This window comes from Hippopotamus amphibius, chromosome 8, assembly GCF_030028045.1.
Source record: "Hippopotamus amphibius kiboko isolate mHipAmp2 chromosome 8, mHipAmp2.hap2, whole genome shotgun sequence".
In the NCBI taxonomy this organism is placed as follows: domain Eukaryota; kingdom Metazoa; phylum Chordata; class Mammalia; order Artiodactyla; family Hippopotamidae; genus Hippopotamus; species Hippopotamus amphibius.
The window spans coordinates 56,016,558-56,041,665 of NC_080193.1; the positions used below are offsets into that span (position 1 = coordinate 56,016,558).

The window sequence follows — 25,108 nt, forward strand, 5'->3', positions numbered from 1 at the left end:
AATTTCACAAAACTTTCTCTAAAGGGGTTCATGCTTTGAAAGTTATTGGAAGTTTTTGGTTCTATTTTATAATATCAAATTACGTTGACTATTTCACACACTTTTCAAATATTGCCCTCTCCCCCAGAGTTGTAATTCCCCAGATGGGATCAGGGCACGTGTTGCCAGTGAGGGAGAAGGGATACTGGAGTCGTTCAGACCTGAGTTTGAATCCCAGCAACACCGATGACTATTTGCCTTGTTGGTTCTGTTTTTGTGGAATAAGAATATCAACGCCTATCCTTTAGGGGGATGATGGGCATCAAATTAGATGATGTATGTACAGCACCTGCCCCGCTACAGAGACTCAACAGATCACAGCTATTTTTACTATTATTGCCAAACTTGGTGGGCCCATTTGGTTAAAGTGGCCTAGACACCAGCTAGAAGCTTGAGGTTCTTTCAGTCTATGGACAATCAGACCCAGATAGCCAATTTGAATAAAGTCGTCAATTTGACAGACTTGAGCTTTTTTCTTCCAATCAACTCACAGAAGATCCTGACATCTTGTAAATGAGGAATCTGGAGGATTTCTAGGAGTTTGTAAAATAAGGTGGAAAGCAGCCTGGCTGAGATGAACATAAAAAATAGAGGGAAAACAAAGAGAACCTGGAAGCAGTGGGGAACTTCATTTTCTTTAATTAGCATATTTAAGTGAAGCTTAGAAGCTGCTCCTTCCCTGAAACATTGCATTTTATTAAAAGCTGTTTAGAGCTCATAACCATTCTGCTGATTTTCTCAAAACACGTTCTCCTTATAGGCCGGTGCTAAACTGTGCATATGAAATGAGCTCGGCTTAATGTTGTGTTAAAAGAATTTGGTCTCCAGAGCTGTCTCTCTTCTTAATAATATGTAATCATACTCCATCTATTTAGTTTTCATTTAACTTGCCCCATGCAGGCAATGAATCCAGTTTAATTAAATGTGCCTTTAAATAGTCGAACGGCACTCATTTGCACCTAGCAAGCCTCCCTTTCAGCCTATTAGGACCCCCTCAAGATATAAAAACCCAATAAAGAGGCCATGTAAGATGTGTCTGATAATGCAAAGGAAGTGTGACATTTGCTCCATAATTTAGTGAAACCTGCGGTAGCTTTTGGGCACATTGTCATAGCTGAATGGAGCCAGCGTGGGGCCTCTTGGGCTCTGGAGAGTGGTATCTGGATCAATTCTTATAAACAGCATATTTGGAGATGAGCTGGTGATCCTTGGGACTGGACCTCTGAGTAAGGCCCAAAGTAAGGCCCACTGAGATGCCAGACAGCTGCCCATGGAGGCTCTCAGAGGGCCTCTGAAGAGGGCATGGCCCAGGCCTCTGGTCATATTCCTGGGGACACTGGGTGGCTGGGCTGCAGTTTCTGCTATTATGAGATTTGGTGAGAGAGCAAAAAAGCCAGTCCTGGAAATTGAGAGCAGAGAAGTAGGTGGTATATTCCAGTCAAGAAAGGATAATATTAGAGCACTGTTAAAATGATCATCCTTCAACTCAATGATGGCTGAGGACTTAAAGGGCTGGGATAGCGTGGGTGGGAGGGAGGGGATATGGGGATATATGTTTAAATACAGCTGATTTACTTTGGTGTACAGCAAAAACTGGCACAATAGTGTAAAGCAGTTATACTCCAATAAAAAGCATAAAAAAAAAATGATCATCCTAATCCCCGAGTCCCTTAAAGAATGGACTCTCTTCCATTCAGCGCGTCATTATTCATGCATTTAACACATTATTTATCCCGTGACTGCCAACTGCAAGCCCCTGGTACTGACCGGGGACACAACAGCAATTGAAACAAAGTCTCTGCTTTCTTCAAGTTTATATTCTAGGTGGGGGGATACAGAATAAACAAAAACAAGCAGAAAACAAGCAAATATATGGTGTCAGGTGGTGATAAGAAAGAAAATAAATTATGTCAAAGGAGAGCCAGATTAAAGGGGAGGGAGTTGCAGGGTGGGGTGGACATGGTGTCAGAGAGGACCTCTTTTGTCAGATACTATTTTGCAGGATCAGATGTAACACATTCTTGTGGTTTATGTACGCTGGGCTAAGTCCAGTCCTGGGGACATTCACGCAGGACATTGGAGATCCGCCTATAATTGATGACACTCCTTTGGTTCACCGGGTAGATTAGGCTGACTGGGTGGGGCACCCTTTATTTGCATCCTTGCTCAACAGAAAGCAAAAAAGGACTCTCCGCAATTATCCTCCCCGGCATTTATTCATGCCATATTATACTTGCCTCTACAAGTTCTAGTATACGTAAGCCTTGCCTGCCCAGTGAGGAGATAAGCTCCTTAATGGTGGGGACTCAGCCTTTTCGTTATTTATTTCCCACTCAGCAGGAATACCTGTGTAATACACGGCAATGCAACTTCCAAAGCGTACCATGAAATTTAAAAATTTACATTATGCTTTTCAAAACATCAACAGGTATATCATTCCAACAACCCTGTGTGGTAGAGAAGCTCTGCAATGTTCAGGTGTGTGGTCTTGGGTAAATTCATTCACTCATTCATTCATTCAATCAATCAATCAATATGAATTCAGTGTTAGGATCAATTTCCCTGGAATTCAACTAAAAATTCCTTTCTCATCTAAAAATTAATGACATTAATATTTATTTGCATGAAAGATGTGATAGGGTATAACATAGGTTAAATTACTACCATAATACACATAATAGATGCCCTAATAGAAGCCATTCATGAGCACTGCTGTGTGTAGGCGGATAGTGAGGGTGAAGAAGAGCTGCAAGATATCATGCAAAAAAACCAGCTACAGACCAGATCACGATGGACTTCACAATCTAATTGTGCTAGAAACTGCTTGAAGTGTTTTAAGTCAGGAAGTGGCACACTAGAGACCGTGTGGAACAGTCAAAAGGTGAAAAGGAGAGGTGAAAAGGAGACCAGAGTAGAGGTAGAAGGACCATATAGATGACTGTTGCAGTGCTGCTGGTGGGAAGTGATGGTGGTTTAGGTATGACAAAGGAGATGAAGAGAAGGCAGCAGATACAAGGTATGGTGTGATGGCAGAATGGACAGGGCTTGGTGGGGAACAGAATGTAGGAAATAAGGGAAAGGGAAGAGACTGAGTTTTCTGAGTTATGTAATGGCACCATTTTCTGAGGGAAGTAACTCTCAAGGACAATAACTCTGGCACTTAGCTCTTCATACATCACATCGGGATTCTTTTTTTAAAAGAACTTTTATTGAGATATAATTGACATACAATAAACTGCATATATTTAAAGTGATATTTTATGATTTTTTTTCTTATTAGTAATGTACATATGTATCTCCCACATATTGGGATGCTTTATGATTCCTAATGATGCTTAGAAGATAATGCTAGGCAGGAGAATAAGTTTGAGACCAGTAGCAATAGATGGTATTTACAAAGCCATGGGAGGAAATGAGATCACTGGGAAAGAACGTGCAGCATGAGAAGAGAGGTCTCTGAAGAACTCCACAGCTTCAGGGCTGCATAAAGTCAGAACGGATGAGACTGAGGACCAGGGACCCAGAAGGAAAATCACAGAAGCCATGAGGAATGATTCAAGAGGAAGGGAGTTACCTATTCTGTCAAAATCTGCTGTGAGGTAACATTAGATGAGGATTCAGCAAAAGAGGTCGTTGAAGACCTTAATAAGAGCAAATTTATAAATCAAAGAAGCAGACCAGTTTGGAATGACTATGAGAATAAAGCCAAAATAATAAGATGGGACATTTTCAGGAAATAATTATTGAGACCTACTACATGCCAGGTTCTGTTCTAGATGCTGGAGTAGTAAATTGAAAATCCAAACCAAGAACAAAATAACATGCCTGAAGGCACTTCTATTACAGAGGAGAGACAGACAATAAACATACAAATAATTAAACATGCAGTATGTCAGGTGGAAAGAATAAAGTGGTATTAAGGGGGAGAGGAACTACTGAGTGGAGGTGGTGGTTGTTTTCTCTAGGGTAATGTTGGAGCCCAGACCTAGGAAGTAAGAGAGAGAGCACATGGCATGAGCATTTCTACGGGAGAAAGATCAGCACATACAAAAGACCCGAGGTAGCTGTACACAGGGCATTTTTTTTTTAACAGGTTGGCAACTTTATTTCTCATATACATTCTATTTTTAAGAATATCTTCCTGCTTTATAATCTTAATACACAGTGTTAAATGTTCCAAGGTCTCTTCGAAATAAAGAAGGGTCATTACATGGTTTGGTGTATAGGAGAGAGAAGCCTGCTGTAAGTGCCCTTTTACATTATTATTACAAAAAAATAAATCCCCTTTATTGAGGACCTTGGGATAAACACTTTTATGTTCTTAAAAGCAGGAACATTTTTTGTTTTCAGTTATACATACACATGTACCTATTCTTTTTCAAATTCTTTTCCCAATTAGGATGTTATAGAACACTGAACAGAGCACAGGGCATTTTTGAAAAATAACAATGAAGCCGGGCTGGCTGAAGTAAAGCAACAAAGGGTTAGAGGTCAGAGTGGTGATGGGGTAGGAATGGGGCAGATCATGTCAGGCTTTGAAAACCTTTTTTCAAGACTTAGACTTCTCGTCTGAGATGGGAAGCCATTGGGGGGTTCTCAGCAGGAGGCAGGATAGAGGAAACAGAGCACTCAGGTGGCTATTGTAGTGGACAGGTGAGGGATGAGAGCAGCTTGTACCAGGTGCTAGTGTTTGACACGATGAGAAAAGGCAACATTCTGGAAATATTCCAAAGCTACAGCTGATTTAATTTGCCATTAAATTGGATGCTATGGATGAGTGAAAGAGAGAAGTTAAGGATGCCTACGTAGGTAATTTAAGAAGTTAACGCTGAAGACCCGTTGAAAATATTGGGCAGTGGCTGAATGGGGATGGGGATCAAGCTGGTGGTTCAAGAACATGTCTGAATACTAATGAGAAGAATCCACTAAGGGAGAATACTTCAAATTTAAGAGAAAGAAAATATAACTGATATAGAGAGGTCTCTGGGAAGGCAAGAGGGGACCTGGATATCTGGGAGCTTTAATATCTGTAAAGGATTCTTTTTCCTTTAAAGTAGGAGGGAAAAGAGGAGGATGGGCTTTTATGTAGGAAAACTGATTTGGATGAAATGGAGCTCACATCTCATCGTTTCTGTTTTATCTTTGCAGTATGGGACAAAGACTTCAATAGTCAGTGAAATTGAGTAGAGGGGAAGTTTAGGTGTTATGAAGAAAGTGAAGAATACACAAACTATGTTTTAAAGCATGTAGAAGAATCTATGTAGTAGCACAGTCAAGTTAGAATGCTAAGTGCTTTCGAAAGTTCTGTTGAAATATATAGATCACAGATTAATAACCACACTTTCACAGAGATATGTGGAAATGGGTGGTTGAAGTGAAATGGAGGTGAAGGCCATTTGAAATGAAGAGATAATTCAAGCAAGTGAGAGACCAGTGGGCTGAGCAGATTGCAGACATTGTCTTTGAAGTTTTCTGGAAGAGGGGTCAAATTTGAGGTGGACGTTAAGACAATGAACAAGGGCATACAGTATTCAGTGAGTGAGAGGTAATGTCTCAATGTTGGTAAAGGATCAGTAGGATGACATAGATGGAGTCTGTTCTTCTCAAAGGAGTATGAAATGGTCTGGAACTAGCACCAAGGAGAAAGCAAGACAACCTCATAATAATTCCTATTATGAGATAAACCCTCCTTTTCAGTAGGCTATGTGATACAGGGTTCAAATAAAACAAAGGGATGGAGAGACCTTTGCAAGAGAGGCTGAGGGTGAGGGGAATTTGCCCACTGGGGTCCTGCTTCCAGAGGAATTGTGGAAGGGTTTGGGAAAAGGAGATGTGGAAGAAAGCCTCCATGTTGGGGAGTGAGGTAGGTGTGAAAGTTGAGTGTGATTGTTGACTGGTGATGCTTTTACTTCAGCATATGACAGCATGAGCCTCCTGCTGCTAGAGGACAGTGTTCGTTGGACCTTAAAGGATCAGCTCCTCCCTTACTTCCCAGCCTGCTGGTATTAGAAGCTTCAGTGAGTGTAATTACGGGTGGCAGCAATGGGAGAGTTCAAAAGAGGCAGTTCTTTGCTGGGGGTACACTTGACTCTTGGTCACAGCTAGAGTTGCAGCTTCCTCTTCCTAGTCCAACTAGCCTGGTGTACATGGAAAATGAGGCCGTCAGATAAAAACTATCACTGTATCACTCGAACTTCAAGAAACATTGTTAGGCTAACAGCACAAAGGCCGGTATCAGTAGTATAGTGGCAAAAAGGAGCTTCTTCGCTTTGGAACTGCTTTCTGCCAGAGAGGTCACAGCCTAGGCACTCTCAATAATGATAGATGCTCTGGCCACTTGGAAGGTGCCCTTCTCTGCAGTCCCCTGCTGCTGCCACATTTCCTCCCCTTTCTCATCAAGAGCATCTTCTTTAGTAAAACTCACAAGAACAGAACATAGAATCCATAGGAAAACTGTTCTCTCAAAAATAGTTGCATTTTGTACGTCCCAGATCAAAGACCGTAAGAAAGACAAAACTGTGTTCATCGCTAGGTGAGGCAGGTTAATGTATGCTTTTTAACCAAGCTTGTGCATTCCAGTAACTGCAAGAGAGGACGCACCTCCCCCCACCCTCTCCACCCTGGACAGTTGAGTGCCAGCGATACGGCAGCCTCGAGGCAGGACAGGAAACACTCAGCATAAGATCTACACATTCTCTACCTCAGCTGCCAGTTCCTCATGGGCTCATTCAATGGGAATCCTACAGGATGTGTAACATTTAGATTTAGATTTAACAGCAGTAGAGAAAGATGCAAAAAGAAACAAAAAGTGAACTTTTCTCCTTGCATTAGGACTGAAATATCATCTAAGTTTTGAATTTGGAGTGACCAGCGTAGCAGTCAGGGAGAGAGAGAAAGTGCCTGGAAGCAGGGCCTTTGGTTTGCTCTTGGAGTTCAATAGTGAACAGGACAGAAAAGAACAGTTTTTGGATATATTTGCAGGATTGGTAATAGAGACCATGCATGCTTTCTTGGAATCAGGTTCTTGAAACTGAGTTATACAGATTTTGACTATCTATAGTGCACACAATTTTCTAAACTGAGTCTCAGAGACAGAAGGAGTGATCAGGAAATAGAGATGATTAAGTGAATTAACGTGCAATATTGACCTGAGGACCTCAAGCAGAACAACAGTTTACTCAAATATTCCTCATTTTCAATAAAGGAAATGAAATGAGAGAAGGCAGGTGGTTACTACGAGGTGGTCTACTATCACCTCACTAATGCTTCATTGAGATGGATTTTAGCAGGCCATAAACTTACTATGATACAGTATTATATTTTTTAAAAGTCAAAATAAATCAATAAAAGGTTAAAAGATCAATGATTAAATAATGAAATGGATGAATAAAAATGTAATATTCCCATCATATTCTTGGACTGAGCATTTTAAAGACACTTCTCACTTATACTCATGAATCTAGGGCACTGGCTCTGGCTTGAGTCTGCCAGAGTTCAGGTTCTGACTCCAACACTTACCCTGTGACTTTGGGCAAGTGACTTAGCCTAAATTTCAATTTCCTCATCTGTAAAATGGGACTAACGAGAACACTGATCCCAGAGAGTGGCCGTGGTGTTTACATGAATAATGTGACTTATGTGAATGGCACAGAGTAAGTGCTTAAAAAATAGCTTATATCATTGTTAGGAAAAATGAAATAAAGGGAACCTTAGTCTTTGAGGTGATGTGTGAGTAGAATGTAAGCCTGCATAGAAGGTGATAGGGCCCTACGTAAATCTAAGTGGCCAAGGTGAAGTGTGGACTCTGCGATATATGCCGCTCTCACTCAGAACAGAAATGAAAATGAGATTCCTTGTTCAAAAATCAGGAAAAAAACTACCATTGAAAGTACTAAAATAAAGGTAGTTACCTTTCTTCTATGCATGTCCTTTGCTCAAGTGTATACTCCATTGTTCCATGAAACTTCACTTACAAAACACACATTTGAAGATTAAATTATTAAGTTTCAAGACAGCAATAGAAGAGCATGAAACTAAGTGTGGGGGTTCTTCTGAAGGCCTGCTCTCGCTGTTCCATCATAATCAGTGAATGGTTAGAAATGGAGACCATCAAGTAGAATGAATTAATTGGGACTTTTCAGATCTATCTGAATGACAGTCTCAGACGTTTTTCTGTTGGACAAAACATCTAGGGTAGGGGTCCCCAACTCCTGGGCTGCAGACTAGAGCTGGTCTGCGACCTGTTAGGAACCCGGGCCACACAGCAGGAAGTGAGCGGCCGGTGAAAAGCAAAGCTTCATCTGCAGCTTCCCGTCACTCACGTCACCACCTGCACCATCTCCCCCACCCCCCCATGGAAAAATTATCTTCTACGAAACCAGTCCCTGGTGCCAAAGAGGTTGGGGACCGCCAATCTAGGGCATACTTTCCATGTAGGTGACTATAGCTAGGTTATCAACCAGTCTCACTTTGTTATGGTGTGCAAATCTACTCACACACAGAGGTTTCCAGAGAAAACTATATTCCAGGTTGTTTAGTAAATTTCCCCCAAAGAAAGCTGCCAAATACAACCTTAAAACTAGACATAACTTCTCAAGAAACACCCTGGGTCTAAACTGTGCCCCCCAAATTGGATTAACAGGATTAACTCAGGATTTGTCTGCCTAAGCCATATGGACTCCTGATTGGTAATATGGGAACTTTATTAACTAACGGATTAGAATTCAAAGAGAATGCTTTAGGGGCTGGCTAGTGATAATTTGGTCAAAAAAGACAATTAATCCTGGACAAGGTTATCTACTGGGTCTGAGTGGGATTGTTTCCGTTATCCCACTGCCCAGCTCATAATCAGTAGGGCAGAGAAAACAAGTCCACACAGATTAAATGGCCAAGAACAGATGAAGAGTGAGCTAACAGCACAGTAATTAGGAACAAAGCCAAAACAGGACCCACAGATGCCCAGTGTTAAAGACAGGCAAAGAGCAGTGTTGATATTCTGAAAAAGGGACTAGTTGGAACGGGTTGTTCATCAGCAAGTCTTTTTATACTGGGACTGAGGGGAGAAAAGAAAAGATCAGCCCCAGAGCTGGGTTTGCTTACAGGTGGGTAAAATATTTGCAGAGTCCCCCTCGCCTTTTACATAGTAATTAACATTGGAATTTTGTTGTTTTCCAACACGGGCTGTTAACATTTGCAAAGTAATCATTTTGAAAATGAGAACAAGAAACAAAGTCTGCCTGATGCTGAGGAGGGGAAGCAAAAGGTGCTGTCTTTTGAGTATTTTCTTAGATAGTTTTTGATCAGGGCCAGGTGGTACCAAAAGAGATCTGCTTCCATTCCTACTTCTGCTGTTTACTCTGTGTGACCTTTATTAGGCCTCACTTCCTCACGGGCCTTCAGGATACTTCTCTGTCAAATGAAATGACTGAACAATATCCAAGTTTCTTCTACAAACATTCTGTAATCCTTCCCTCAAAAGGACTTTGCAAGGCCGCAGAAGAATAAATAGTAACTAGAACTTACTCTACAGAAAAGCTATTATCTGTGACCACATTAAGTCGCCTATACTTATGTTTTATACTGTCACCCATTTCCCACCCAGCTTCACAGTCTTCTCCATGCCCTTTCCACCTACAGCAGCAAAAGCATAATTTTGGTTTCAAATATTATACTTCAGCCTATAAGTTTGATGACAATTTGTTTCTCCAAATTAAAATAAAACTAGATCGAACTCCCAGAGAAACTTTAGAAAAGAGTCGCCCACCCTCTTCTTTGACTTCCACGTCCAAAGGAGAGGTTGTCTTTCTAATCAGTCTGCTGCAGCTTCTGACCCGATGGTTTTTTACGACCAGAAAGTGTCACTGAAGAATTTGGCTGATAATGTCCAGCACTGCAGGTTTTCACTAGATCAGCTTCCGTCAATGATTTTTCAAGGGGAGAAGAGATTGAAAGTGACTCTCCTCTTGGTGCTGAATTCAACCCAGAAATACCCTGCTTAGTTCCTGCAGTCAGCTCTCTGTTTACTGTCATTCTTTCTCTGAAGGATCAGGAAAGTTTCCTTTTTTCCCTGTGAAACACAGGAGGTTATTCTGAATATACCTCTCCTCTGGACCATGAGGCTTTACTTGACTGCCTTTCTCAAGGGTGGTTACCTGTATTGTTTTTAGGGAAACTCTACACTGAAGAAGTTTGCAATGTGGTTCCAGAAACCCCTTATAAAAATAAATGAGTTACTTGAAAAAAAAGAGGAAAAAAAACCCCAAAAAACCTAAAAAGAGAGCTACTATATGATCCAGCAATCCCACTCCTGGGCATATATCTGGAAAAGACGAAAACTCTAATTTGAAAACATACATGCACGCCAATGTTCACAGCAGCGTTATTTACAATAGCCAAGACATGGAAGCAGCCTAAGTGTCCATCAACAGATGAATGGATAAAGAAGAAGTGGTACATATATACACAATGGAATACTACTCAGCTATAAAAAAGAATGAAATATTGCCATTCGCAGTAACATGGGTGGACCTGAGAATATCATACTAAATGAAGTCAGAGAAAGACAAATGTTATGTTATGTTATGTTATGTTATGTTATGTTATGTTATGTTATGTTATGTTATGTTATATTACATTACATTATATTGTATTATATGTGGAATCTAAAAACAATATTGTATTATATGTGGAATCTAAAAATAATACAGGTGATCCAGTTACAAAACAGAAACAGACCCATAGACATCGCAAACAAACTTATGGTTACCAGAGGAGAAAGAGAGTGGGGAAGGATAAATTAGGAGTATGGAATTAACAGATACACACTACCATAAATAAAATAGATAAGCAACAAGGATTTACTGTATGACACAGGGAACAATGTTCAATATCTTGTAATAGCCTGTAGTGGAAAAGAATATGAAAATAATATATGTATATAAAACAATCACTTTGTTGTACACCTAAAACTAACATAATATTGTAAATCAACTATACTTTAATAGGCACTTCCCTGATGGTGCAGTGGTTAAGAATCTGCCCGCCAATGCAGGGGACATGGGTTTGAGCCCTGGTCTGGAAAGATCCCACATGCCGCAGAGCAACTAAGTCCGTGTACCACAACTACTGAAAGCCTGCGTACCTAGAGACTGTGCTCCTCAACAAGAGAAGCCACAGCAATGAGAAGCCCAAACACGCAGCAAGGAAGAGTAGCCCCCGCTCGCTACAACTAGAGGAAAAAAAAAAAAAAGCCCACGTGCAGCAACGAAAACTCAATGCAGCCAATAAATAAATATATATATTAAAAAAAAAAACCTATTCTTCAATAAAAATAAATTAAAATTTTAAAAAATAAAAATGAGTTACATGAAGGGATAACTCAGCATTCTATTAACATCCTTTATCCTCTATGCCTAATTAACAAAAGGCAGGAGTATGAGACAAAATAAGAATTAATATTTAGCTCGATCCAACAAGTATTTGCTGCAATTCTGCTCTGTATGAGCAACTTACCTATGTGTGGGAGAACCCAAGATGAAGCCAATTCTGGCTTTTAGAAAGGCCATAAAGCAGGTGATGGCAGTGGGAAGATAATATGACTCAAATAAAAGTCAATCTTTGAAACTATGATGAGTTACAAAAGGAGATCAAAGTTTGAGGGGAGAGAGGTGGTGGGAAGGGGTTCTTTAGGAATGTCTGGATTTCATTTTGACTTGGAGGCTGGGTAGAAATTCAACAGAAAGAGAAGTAAAGGAAAAACAAATATTAATAATAATGGCTAGTATTTTCTGAGTATTTACTGGGTAGTATTTACTTGTTTCTCATTTTAGGGTAGCAAACAATAAAAGGGTCTTATCTGTGACATTTCAGAACAAAACTTGAAGGTGTTTTTGGCTTCAAGGCCTGAATTTATAATACTTGGAGGTACAAAGTGAACAGGTATTGAATATACTGATATATTTGAGCAAGGCCTATTGTATCCTGTTGGTCACTGCATCTCTGAGGTAAAGAATACAGTAGGAGATAGCGAGATCATTTAGTCCAGATTTCAGAAGGCTTTGACTACTGGACAATATCCAACACTACCCTGTTTGAATAAGAGAATCCTTGACATTGTATTTTAGAGGGGGTAGGGAGGAGAACTTTACCGTTGCACACCATTAAATATCAAGGTGTGGGTGTTCTAGGTAGGCTAATATCTCGAAACAACTTAAGAATAACTTGCTTTTCAACATTTATATTCAACAATTGTATTCAACATTTAAAGGAGAGGCAGATCACTGTGTGGGAAATGTGTTGGATAAAAGCAAATCGCAGTGGAGGTGGCTGGCCTTGCACATATTTTTCTGAGTTCTGGCTCCAACCTTGCATGTAAAAGAAAAAAAGAAAAAGAAAAACTTTCCATTCATTTGAAAAAAATGTTTATAAGATACTTACTGGCATCAATTATTATTCAATCAAGTCTTTAAAGGGTCTCATTCCTCCTCCAAGGCTCTTGGTAGTATACCAGATATTTGTCATGTTTTCTGGCTGTCTAATACTTTCCCAACACAACCCCGAGGGAGAAGCCAGAGAACTGACTTTTTCAGCTGCCTTGTAGCTTGAATTCAGGCATGTGACCTGGACTCTACCAACTTGACGCACCTTTGCAAAACTGCAGTAGAAAGTAAGCAGTGGCAAAAGCAAGAACTGCACAGAATTCACTGTCCTGTTGTTGTTGCAAGATTAAAGAAGGTGTCCATCGTTTGGAGTCTGTGGTGGCTACAGAAGATGTGAAGTTGCTTTGTATAGAACAGGCATCACGCAGGCAGCAATAGTGGCTGCAGGAGCAGAGGTCCTGATGCACTAGTGACAGTGGTACACATTTTGTCATTTAGTGTACAGTGGCTTCAGCTACAGTTTCCTCCCCAGACCAGTATTACCATGTGGTTTTGTTTGTTTGTTTGTTTGTTTTTATAAAGTTATTTATTTACTGGCTGCATTGGGTCTTCGTCACTGCACACGGGCTTTCTCTAGTTGCAGTGAGTGGGGGCTACTCTTTGTTGTGGTGCACAGGCTCCTCATTGCGGTGGCTTCTCTTGTTGTGGAGCACATGCTCTAGGCACGTGGACTTCAGTGGTTGCAGCACACGGGCTCAATAGTTGTGGCTCACGGGCTCTAGAGCACAGAGTCAATAGTTGTGGTGCACGGGCTTAGTTGCTCCGTGGCATGTGGGATCTTCCTGGGTCAGGGATCAAACCCATGTCCCCTGCACTGGCAGGTGGATTCTTAACCACTGTGCCACCTAGGAAGTCCCTACCCATGTGGTTTTAAAGCATTGCCGTGAACACAGTCTCCAGTTTGCTTTGAATGGTTCTGTGATCTGCTAAATATCTTTTTGATAAATTCCTTGTCTGCTCAATCTTTCTGAGCTAGCTCCTGTTGCTTGGAACTATAATCCTCATCTGGTACCCAATTTCCTTTCTTTTCTGATAAACTCAATTTTCTCCATCTTCTTACATATCCGGTGATGTTTTCAACCCTCAACTGATGGTTTGGCAGCTGATATGGATGGGTGCCTCAGGCAGCTGTTGTACCAACCTGCTACTGAATCTGGAAATGAATATTGGAGGGAGCAACTCCAGGAGGGCAGCCAGGGAGTGGCAAGAGAGCACAGATCACAGTGTGGCAGAAAACCAGGGACAGAGAGCACTAAAATGAAGGTTTAACTCCGAGGCTGAAAATGTGAGGCTCCAATTCACAATTTGCTTGCACTGGTCTTAAGTACAGCTGTAGTACCATTTGAATTGTCAGTTGGTCCCATCTCCAAGTTCCCATGGCACAGAGCACGTGTCTTTATTATAATGTCACATGCTGTACTACAATTATTGATTCACTTGTCTGTTTCTACAACTAGACTGAAGCCAGGACCATGACATTGTTTTTTGTGTACCTAGTACTTATTGTTGGACAGCATGGGAAACCCAATATAAAGCATCTCTCATTCCCACTCCTCAAATTCTGTACAAATTGGTAGACAAGATAACGTAGTACTAGCTAACACTGGTAAAGCATTTTCTTAAGCACTTGCCACTAATTCTGTTCATCTATAACAACCCTGCAAAAGTAGGTAGAGGTAGTATCTCATTTTACACATGGGGAAACCAAGGAATAGGTTAAGTAATTGGACAAAGATTATCTAGCTTATAAATAGAAGTCTTTCCAGTGTCTACAAGACAGTGAGAGGTTAAAATGTTAACTTTCCATTACACAGATGAAAGAGATTGTAGTTTAAGTGAAAAGCAACAGTGTACTTCAAATACCGTACCCCAATCTCAAATAGCATAAGAGAATTGTAGGCCTCCCCAAAGGAAGCCTCAAGCACTAGGCTTAGCACATGGCCAAGAGCAGACAAGACCACACGTTCTCTGAAGGCAGGGAGAGCACAAAAAGATAGCAAGGGACTGAGCGTCTCCAGTCCTTTTCCCTATTACATCAATCTGATAATTCATTCCTTCTGCCCTAGAGAGGAAAACATAAGATAGAAGGAGAGAAGCCAAGAGGTTACTAATTGATGTCTCTTCCCTTGGAAGCAGGAACCAGGATAAAGGATGCTTTCCAATCAACATTCCCAAGACTTTGGTTCTCTTAACTCCTTTGGCTTAATCCTAAATATATGGTCAACAATGGCATGATTATCTCATTGGAGGAGGAGAGTGGCAGTCCATTAGGGTGGTTAATTCTGCCTTCATAAAGCTCTCCCCCATACCAATCACCCCTTCATTAAGGACATTCCTGAGGTTGCAGATGACAGTGTAGATGTTTCTCCATTGAAATGGGTCATTAATTAAACTAATTCTAAAACCACTGTAGCCAAGTGAAATTCTTCTGCCTGTTTTTCCCCAGTTCTGAATTTATGTTCAAGTACATTGCCTAATATAACTCATTGGGAAACTTAAAGTTAATCCAGTAATAAAACTCCCAATACTTGAATAAAATCTCCCTTCCAGGATCAAATCTCTTAGGAGAAAATAAACCCTAGATTAGGGTCTCTTGAAAATTCAAGTTCAAATACATCAAAGTTGAAAGTAATTAAAGTCCAAAATCAGATATTATTCTTGGGTATGAAAAGCCCAAGGAAAGTGAAGTCTTTTTTTTTTTTTTTTTTTCAGTTTTGCTACATTTTAATGGTAGGTTTTTTTAAGGGCTTATTTTTAGATCTTGTCAGCAACATCAAACAAAAGGTACTGAGCACTCCACAGGGTACAGAGTGCTGCAAAGCACCTCAGGAAATGTACATGAGGTGGAGAACATGTGGTTCTTGCCCTTGAGGAGCTTACAGTCTTGGGGTGGAGGCCGGGAAGGCGGCTGACAACTCACAGTCTGAGAGTCCAGTGAACAACAAAGTAATTTATTAAGGCAAATTCTTCATCCCCTCAAGCTACTATGGATGGAATCATTTTGAAATTAATCTAATCAAGATGAGAGGCAAGACTAAATCTGGTTGAGAATTCTTCAGGCTTATGTAGTTTTTTAATGTCCATCATAGTAAACAGAATTGACTTAGACAACTGAAAGTGGAGATTGCACCTCTTGAAGTGCAAGGGCTAGAACTTAATTGTGGTTACTTATCTTAAAAAGCAAACATACCGAAAATGGCACCACTAGGCTTATTACACTAGTTTAAAAATAGGCCAAGTACTGGAACTCCATTCCCCTCATGCTAGCACTGGGCATTTAAAATGGAGAATATTAAATACATGGGCTCCACATCTAACCCACAGAACGCCCACCCCAAATCTTAATGTTTTGTGTAACAAATATCCACCTTGTGTGTACTATGAAAGTTTTATTTATGCCCCCTTATTAAGTCAAAAGAATGTAAATAGTCAAATTATAATAAGCTAATGACCTGCATATTTCCATATGGATGAATGTCAGTATATCTAAATAGGAAATAAATGTCAATCCTATCTACCTATATAAAAAAAATAGAATATCTCCAGATTTGCATACTCCTCACTATAAGAAGAGGTATGCAGGTTTTAAGGTTTCACAATCAGTTGTCAGAAAAACAGCAGTTATTCCTGCAGTATCTTGTTAGCATCTGACTCAAATTATTTTTAGATTCCATGATTTAGAAGATGACATAAACCAAGAATTTGTAATTATTCTGAGATGGTTCCATCACTAACCCTAAAGTCACTATCAGAAAGAGTAACAATGTGATATAGAAAAAGGCTAACCAACATGACTACAAATATGCTCCCTTTCAGGAAAACGACCTGGTCGTCTGGAAAAACCACAGCTACAACCTGCGAACACTCCCAGATAAGATACTGATTTGGCCAAGGCACACTCTATTTCTAAGCCGAAAAACCAGGAGATCGGGGTGAATCGAGGCCATCTCTGAGGATCAGCCTATAAATTTCCAGACTGACCTTGGGCAGCATAATTGATCCAGTTCCTCTCAAAGCAGTTTCATACTGTCCTACCCACATCAATCCAAAGTTTGACGTTAACTCGAAAAACCAAAGAGCACATTGGAGCAGAAGTGGACAGGTTGTGTAAACTCTAGCACATTCTTATTGCCGTATTAAGTTTGAAGACAAGCACATCCCACCCACAACAGTGTTGTTCCAGGAAGCAGGGCAGGAGTAGTCGTAAATTAGGAAAGAGGCTATTAATTGCACAATTAATAGAAAAGTGAAAACGTTTCAAGATCTACAATAAGCCTGTATCCAAAGGAGTCTTTTATGTCAGTGATGTGCTGGACTTTGAATTCTGTGCTACAGCTTTGTAATGGACTCACCCTGGCCTGCTGGCCTGGGTACGGCTTGCTTCCTGCCTGTTGAAGGGTGAACATGCTACAAAGAGCTATGATGGTTTCTACTGAGTGGTAAGATTCACAGAAGTTCCAGGGTATTCATGTCAGGATCATTCCTTGTGCAAAGTTTGATGCAGATGAAGATAAAGTGGTTTCTTGGTCAATAATTGCAATTTCTTTCTTTTAAAGTCAGTGGGTTTCTTGTATAGTTCTATTACAATTGGCCCAGGTTTAATTTCATTCATCTCCATGAAAGCAAAACACTTGGTGCTGGTAAACCTTTTTTTAGGCTTGTAGTGTTTGAATTCAAAGAAAATAGCTGCACCTTTGGTTAATTTTTCAACATGCTTCTGGAGCTCAATGTCCACATTAAAATGAACATACGTATCTTCTTTTCTCGAAGCCACAGGAGTATCTTGCACAGGAGTTAAATCTATGCCATTCAGATCTTTTACACTAACAGTGATATACGGATCAATGCATTGCCCAGCATCTTTCAGGCCAATTTTCTCAGTTCTGATAGTGAGTAACGTCATTCCTGGTTCTGATGGCAACCTTGGTAATGAAGTACCAGGAACTCTAGCAGGAAAGGAATCAGGAGACCCCGTTCCAGCACCACTCTCTTCTTCATCTTCTTCAAATTCCAAATTCTCCTCTTCACCAGGTGCTAAAATTCTTCTTAAGGGGACAGGCTGAACATCAAATGGGAATTCTTTATTATATGTAAGAATATTCTTTAGGATTGGCTCTAGCTTCTTCAGATCCTCCAGTTTAAATTCTTCTTGGGACTGTGTGGACTGTAAAGCTGCACTTCGTAATTCCAAGCATGTTGCGATTTTGCCTATGGTTTTCTTTCGTTCTTCTGTGAATTCAGAATTATTGTGTTGAGCTTGGGCCTCTTTTTGTAGGTGTCTTGCTAATATCTGATACTCTTCTATCGCCTCCACCAGCTGGCCCCAAGAGTCGAAGTCGGCGCCTCTCCTAAAACTGGCGCCCCAGCGCTGCAGCAGACTCCGGGTCACCCCCGACATGGCCGGTCCCCACCCCGGCCCCTCCCGCCCCTGCCCCAGCAAGGCCGGGCTCTAGAGCGCCATCCTCCCCGGGCCTGGCCCCGACATTAACAGGGCCAGGAGGAACCGCTACGGCCACCGCCGCCACCCGCCAAGGAGCCGCCCAAGCCCATTTGCCGCCACAGCCAAACTTTGCGGCTCCGAAGCGGCCGCCCCGCCGAGGCCCCGCCCCCCCGAAAGTGAAGTCTTTTTTGCATTCTGCTTTGTCTTAGTTGAAGGTGTTCTCTCAATGCCTGAATGGAGGTGGGTTCCTTCATTAGAATACAGGCAGTTCCTTTGGACCACAAGAGTTGAATTAGTTCCACATAAAATCTGTAATGTACCTTACTTTTTATTTAAAGAGTTGAAAGATATGTTAGAATACAACGTATTATTTCAGAAGTGCTGCAAACCCAGCAAACATAGAAACAAAGGCAATTCCTAGTCCTCAAGTTCTCATCTCAGGCAAAGAAGTCCAGCACTTAGGGCTGCTGAAGAATATAGCAAAGATTCAATGATATTTGAAAGAAGTGGGTTTATAGGGGAAAAATTTATGTCAGTTCCAAAGGATGTCAATTAGGCTGTGCCTGTTTAAGAAAACCATCACCTTTAAATTTAAATTCAGTTGGGAGATCTTTTTAAAGAAAGCTTCTTTAGGTATGGTGCCTTTATCATATCTGAGAGGGAACTCTGCCTGGGATTCTGTCACCCAGAAAGTGCCATTTGATATAGTACGTATTCTGGGGTTTAGAAATTTGCAATGTAGCAATCCAATCACCAAGTGTTTTTTGAAGTATCCTTCATCCCCATTCAGTGTACTTAAATTTTACTAATTTCCATTTCTCCTTTAATCCCTGAGTCCCGGGAACCCCAGTTTTCTATCGAGTACAGCTTGTTCTAGAAGCACATCTTTACAGTAAGAATTCTAGCAGGTATTCTTACCCCATGCCTCAGGGTCTATTAACAAAGTCCCTTTTTATGGAATTGATTAGCCCTATGAAATTGCCTCCAGGAGAGCTTCTCCCTTTCCTTACCTGGGTTGTAGTGACAGCAATACCCTGGAGCTGAAGCTTTTACTGCTTCTGAAACTTGTATGTGGGGGCCTCTTGGGGACCAAAATCTCTGACATGTGCTCTTCAAAGTACAGAAAAACACAGAAAGAGCTTAGTGATTAACTAGTCCTGAACCAACTAGAATCCATCTTGTGTGTTTGGGAGGGGGTGGGGGTAGTGATACTCCAGGTGTCCAGTAAGCCTCAGGAACACAGAATTCTCACCATAGTCCTGAATAGGGAATGGAATTTGGGGGTAGCAAATCCAGGTCAACCTAACATTTTTCTGCTAGAGTCTCACCAGTGCTCTGTAGCCAGCTCCCAGCCACCTTAAGGTTTAGAAGTGACAAGTGTTCTATCCACTAATGCCTAAAATGATCTTGCAATACCAGGCCAAGCTCATCTTGAGTAGCTTAAGATTAAGCCATGCAGCCCATGCCCTAAGTCCCCAGTGTTGAACTAAGAACCTTGGCAGGACTGCCTAGACAATTTGTAAGGCCAAGTAAAAAATGAAAATGTGGGCCCCTTGTTCAAAAGTTAAGAATTTCAAGACAATGACAGCAAAGAATTAAGCCTAGTGTGGGCCCTTCAAGTAGAGAACCCTGTATGATTGCATTGGTCATATACCCATGACCTCAGCCTTGCGCTGTGGTGGCCCAAAAGCTGTTTGTAGACCTGGCACAACTTTGCCTGACCTCAGCCAAATGTATTACTAGTAAAGCTGATAGAAAACTTCACATAAGCATGGGCAAATTTGGTTTCACAAAACTGAGCCTTTATATTAGATACATTGACAATTCCTGTCATAGGTATGGTGGGGAAACCACAGGTTAGTTCCCATTAGAACAGAACCTTTACTATTAAGCTGAACTCATGACCAAAAGCTGACCAGACAGATTCCAAAGAGAAAAAGAATAAAAAAGGGGCTAAGTCATGCCAGGTTCCTCTTTGAAACTCTTCAGTGGGGTAGGTCACTGCCCACTTCTACTCCCTAACTGGGGAAGATGTGTGTGTGGGGGTGGGGTGGGGTGGTTAGAGACATCAAGTGATGTCTCTTCTCATAGACCCCTGAAGCTGGGGAAGGGAGAAGCCCACCCTAGCCCCCAAGATCCCTAGACAACAGTTACCACAATGTCTGGTATGCAGAGGTATTTAATAAATATTTGTTTAAAGAACCAACATCTATGACTCCTGCACATGTACCTTGGCCCATGTCAGAATTCTAAGAAGACCTCTTTATTGTTCATAGAACCAAGTACTTCATCTCCTAGAAGCATAGTAATAGACAGCAACGCAATTCACTGTATGTGTTATAAAGTCCTTCCTCTCACTCTTGCATGGATTTCCCTCTCTTGACTTGCTGGACAGCAGCTGCTTCTAAACCCTGTTCTCAGTCAATGTGCAGGATACGGTGCTGGACAGAGAATGAAGGAAACTCAGCTTGAGTCTAGGCTTTGCATCTAATTTGCCCTTGAACTTGGACAATCAGCTAACCTCTTAGCTTTCTGCTTCAAAGTGAGGGGGTTGAATCAAATACATAGCTTTCAACATTTCACCTTCCCCAGCAGTCCCTCTATCTAAAGCCCAGGATCGCCAATGAAAAAGAAAAGCAGCTCTCTTTATCTACAAAAGATATATGTTTACAGCATTCTGTATTAGGTTGAATATTTAAAATAGATCCTCAGAGACCCATTAAAAATGTTTGCTATTAGATAAAGGAGAGGATTTACTATGATGATACATGACAAGGTAATTCCTCATGTTGCAAAAGGTCATGGATAAATTATTCGTGGTAAGTAATATTTTTAATATGTAGCACATCATGCTTAATGGAGGTTGAATGAAAGTTAGTTCTTGGCAATTGTTATAAAACCCCACCCACCCCCATAGACAACCTCTACATCCCAACAGCAGCATTCATATCACTGATGGAGAGTCAGTGTGTGGAGGGATGATGCTCTACTGTCCCAGAGTCTTGAGTGGTGGGATTATGATGGAAAGAGGCCACTCCCATATTGCTGTTAGGACTCTTCCCTGAACTCAGGGCTCGCTCAGGATAAAATTATGGGGGAGGCGAAGTTTTGAAACTGTATCACATGTCCCATGAATAATTCTTCTTGACTACTTTTCATATGACAGTACTTCCTTCATCTGTGAGTATAAGGAACTGACAATACTGTCTCTAGAACAGCATAGCGCACTCCAGTGCACAATTTACAGCAAGGGAATGGGAAGTGAATGTAGCATGTTCTTTGGGCTTTGCATCCTATACACATATCCAGAGAATTCTGCCTGCTTGTTACTTTGTAAAACCTGGGGAGCAGAAAAGAGACAGCCTACCTCTTACATTCAAACAAGAAAGGAAATGACGTTAACAGGTTATTATGTCTCTTAATGGTCTTGGAGTAATAGAGGATAGATCCTCAAATATGGGAGAAGCATTGTCCACAGGCTTGACTACAGAAGAATCTCTTTTTGTTTCCACTTCCTGAAACAGAAGAGATCTTGAATCTATACTCTGGCATTTGGAAACTTAAAGGCAAAGGAACTCATTCACACCAAGCTAAGAAATCAATGTCAGTAATATTTAATTATTAATGTCATTTTGAGTAGAAAATAAAAGGAGTTTGCTGAAAACTTTTCTGTCTAAAGTTTCCCTTACATTTCCTGAATTCTCCTTATTGTCTTATAACAAGAACCAATTAATTCAGAGCCTGAGAAGGAGTTGGGAATATATCATAACATTTGTACAATAACTTCCCTAAAACAGAAACACACCTACAACTTCTCTCTGGGATGGTTTTGTCATTGGATTTCTCAACTACAGTGGTTTCCTCCTCCCTGTCACAGGGCCAAAGAATAGGCCAAGTATTTCAATAACCTTAATATTAAACTTGTTAGACTTGACAACATTTATCTTTTTTTTTTTTTTTTTTTTTTTTTTTTTTTTTTACAGCAGTGGATGGGAGCAAAGCTACATCCCAGTTAACCAGACCCAAGGTATTCAGGCAAATAGATGATTCTATGTTTATACTCTAATTCATCTTTCCCTGCCACCAGGCTCTGCACTGTCCTGGTTAAAAACCGTGGTTGCTCTGTTTTTTGTTCCTGGTCTCAACTTGGGCATTTAGCTGATTTTTTAGTGTGTCTGAAATTTAAAAACATTAATTTCAGTTCTTCTTGCAAGTGTAGTCTCTTCCCTCCTTATTTCAAGGTCTTTTTTCAGAAATCCTTTTTTAACTCTCTTTTACCTAAGGCCAAGCTACTCCTTACCTACTCCAAGGTTCAAAGTAGTGGGTAGCTCTATATTTAAACTAATGTCTTAGGCAATTCCATGCATAATGTAAAGCAATAGGGAAAATGTGGGAATAAATCAGCTATTCTGCTAATACATAGAGTTCTGGCATCCTTGGAAGGCCACCATCTCTGCTATATCTTTTAAACCCTGACCCGCTGCCACTGTTCCTCTTAAAGTGTCCAGTGTATTCAGACTTTCCACCTGCTTTACTCAAGGAGGACAGAAATTCAATAACCCTGAACATACTACATGGCCGTGGCAGAGCCTTCCTATCAGGGTCTTTGCTTTGTTAGAAAAAGATTTAGTAACAAATGCTGGAGAGGGTGTGGAGAAAAGGGAACCTTCCCACACTGTTGGTGGGAATATAAGTTGGTGCAGCCACTATGGAAAACAGTATGGAGCTTCCATTAAAAAAACTAAAACTAGAACTACCATATGATCCAGCGATCCTACTCCTGGGCATATATCCAGACAAAACTGTAATCAAAAAAGATACATGCACCCCTATGTTCACAGCGGCACTATTCACAGTAGCCAAGACATGGAAACAGCCTAAATGTCCATCGACAGATGAATAGATAAGGAAGATGTGGTATATAAAAGGAATACTACTCAGCCAAAATAGTGAATGAACTAATGCCATTTGCAGCAACACAGATGCAACTAAGAGATTATCACACTAAGTGAAATAAGTCAGAAAGACAACTACCATGTGATATCACTTACACGTGGGATCTAAAATATGACACAAATGAACATATCTACAAAACAGAAACAGACTCATGGATATAGAGAACAGGCTTGCGGTTGCCAAGAGGGAGGGGGCTGGGGAAGGGATGGAGTGGGAGGTTGAGATTAGCAAATGTAAGCTATTTTATATGGAATGGATACACAACAAGGTCCTACTGCATAGCACAGAGAACTATATTCAGTATCCTATGATAAACCATGATAGAAGAGAATATAAAAAAGAATGTATGTGTGTATATATATATATATATACACATATATATGTATAACTGAATCACTTTGCTGTACTGCAGAAATAAACACAACATTGTAAATCAAAAAAACTTCAATAAAAATTTTTTAAAAAGAATACTGCAAAAAAAAAAAAAGATTCAGGAAGAACTGGAAGCTATGCTTAGTTAAAAAGGAGCAAACCCTTAATAGAACAATGCAGATAAAATATCATAGGGAAACGCAACTTCTTTCCTCTACTTATCAAATCAAATCTGCTTTGTTATGAAGCTACCTGATGGTCACCTGAGCTCCATTTACAGGGAAGCATTCAAGAAACTAGTAGAGGGGGCAGGATGGAGTACAGGTTTTGGAGGATACACTTGCCAGCCTTTTTATCACGTTTGAAGACTTTCCCATTTCTGGGTCTTTTAAAATCGAAACTGCAGAGTGAATTACAATGCAGAACTAAGTGGCCTCAAGTGGAAGCCTAGGTAGTGAATTTTGGAGGCAGAGGCAAAACACTGTAACGTGGTGACCAGATCCAAAGAAGAGAAATGGTTTGGAAGGCGGGTTGTGTTGTTTAGTATTCTCTATGACGATCTCACTTATTTTTTTTCTTCCTTTTGTGTTTCTTTCTTTAACAAAGGAGTAATGGCTAAGAACTTCTTTGATCTTGGATTCTAGTGGTCTCCATCAGCTCTGTGGATAGCAGCTTTAGCACAGGGAAAGAGAGCAAGGTCCTTATCCCTGTTTCTTGCTGCCTACATTCAGGGTGTTCTGGGAATGGAAAAGCCCACTGCCAGGTTGAATGGTCCACTGAAAGAAATCTGTTGTAAATAAGGAGCAGCTGACCTCTAGGAGATGACATCAAACTTCAGACTGGAAGTCAGGAAGGAGGAGCACAGATGGGACAGAGGATAAGTAAATTCCTAATCAGGATAACATGGAAAAGAGTATAGGCTACATACATAGGTACACGGGTCATGGGTGTAGAAAACAGACCTAGGAGACGTTTATGTATGATTTTAACAAGGGAATGAGGATGACTCTCTTAGAAGTGTGTTGTGGACTCTATAATTCCATTCCATCACCTGTACCACTGTGCTTCTATAAGTCTTTACCATCTTTCCCTGCACTTATAGCTACTTTAATAGTGTCCCCAACTCCCTTTCCATGCTGTCACCAGAAGGATGTGCATGAAACACAAACCTGGTTATGAGGCCCTGCTGCTTAACTTCCTCATGGCCTAGTGTCATCTGCACCCAGGCTCCTTCGGAAGGACTCGGCCAACCTCACTTCCCACAAATATCCGACATGAAGATTCTATCAGCATGCTCATCCTCCCATGTGTACCTCCTGTTATCTTAAACTTGAATGTCCTTTTTTAAACTTTTAAATTCTGAACCATAGACTTACAGAAAAAAATGGAAAAACAGTGCAGAGACTTTCCATATATCCTCCACTTCCCATCATGTCTTACATAACAGCAGTCCATTTTTCAAGTAAAAGAAATTCACATGGGGACAATATTATTAACGAAGCCAAAAGCCTCACTCAAATTTCACCAGTTTTTCCACTAACTTTGTTCCTGTTCCATATCCTATCCAGGATCCCACCTTGCACTCAGCTGTTATTTCTCCTTAGCCTCCTGCAGTCTGTAACAGTTTCTCAGTCTTTCCTTAATGTTTCATGATCTTGACACCTTGGAAGAGCATCAATCAGTTGTTTTATTGAATGTGCCTCAGTTTTCTTTTGCCTGATGTCTTCTCATGATTGGACTGAAGTCATGCATTTTGGGCAAGAACAATGCAGAAATGCTGTGTTCTCAGTGCATCATCTCATTGGGTTCATAATGCTGATATGTCTTATTACTGTTGATGTTGATCTCTAGCTACTAGAAGGTG

The 25,108-nt window shown here is 40.7% G+C and overlaps 1 protein-coding gene across 1 annotated transcript; it reads right to left on the minus strand.

The window, feature by feature from the left end:
- Positions 1-16,691: 16,691 nt before the first annotated feature.
- Positions 16,692-17,874, minus strand: LOC130859086 (axin interactor, dorsalization-associated protein-like). The gene has a single exon (XM_057746389.1). It carries the CDS (start codon positions 17,872-17,874, stop codon positions 16,954-16,956), a length of 921 nt encoding a protein of 306 aa, XP_057602372.1. The 3' UTR covers positions 16,692-16,953.
- Between the last annotated feature and the right edge of the window lie 7,234 nt (positions 17,875-25,108).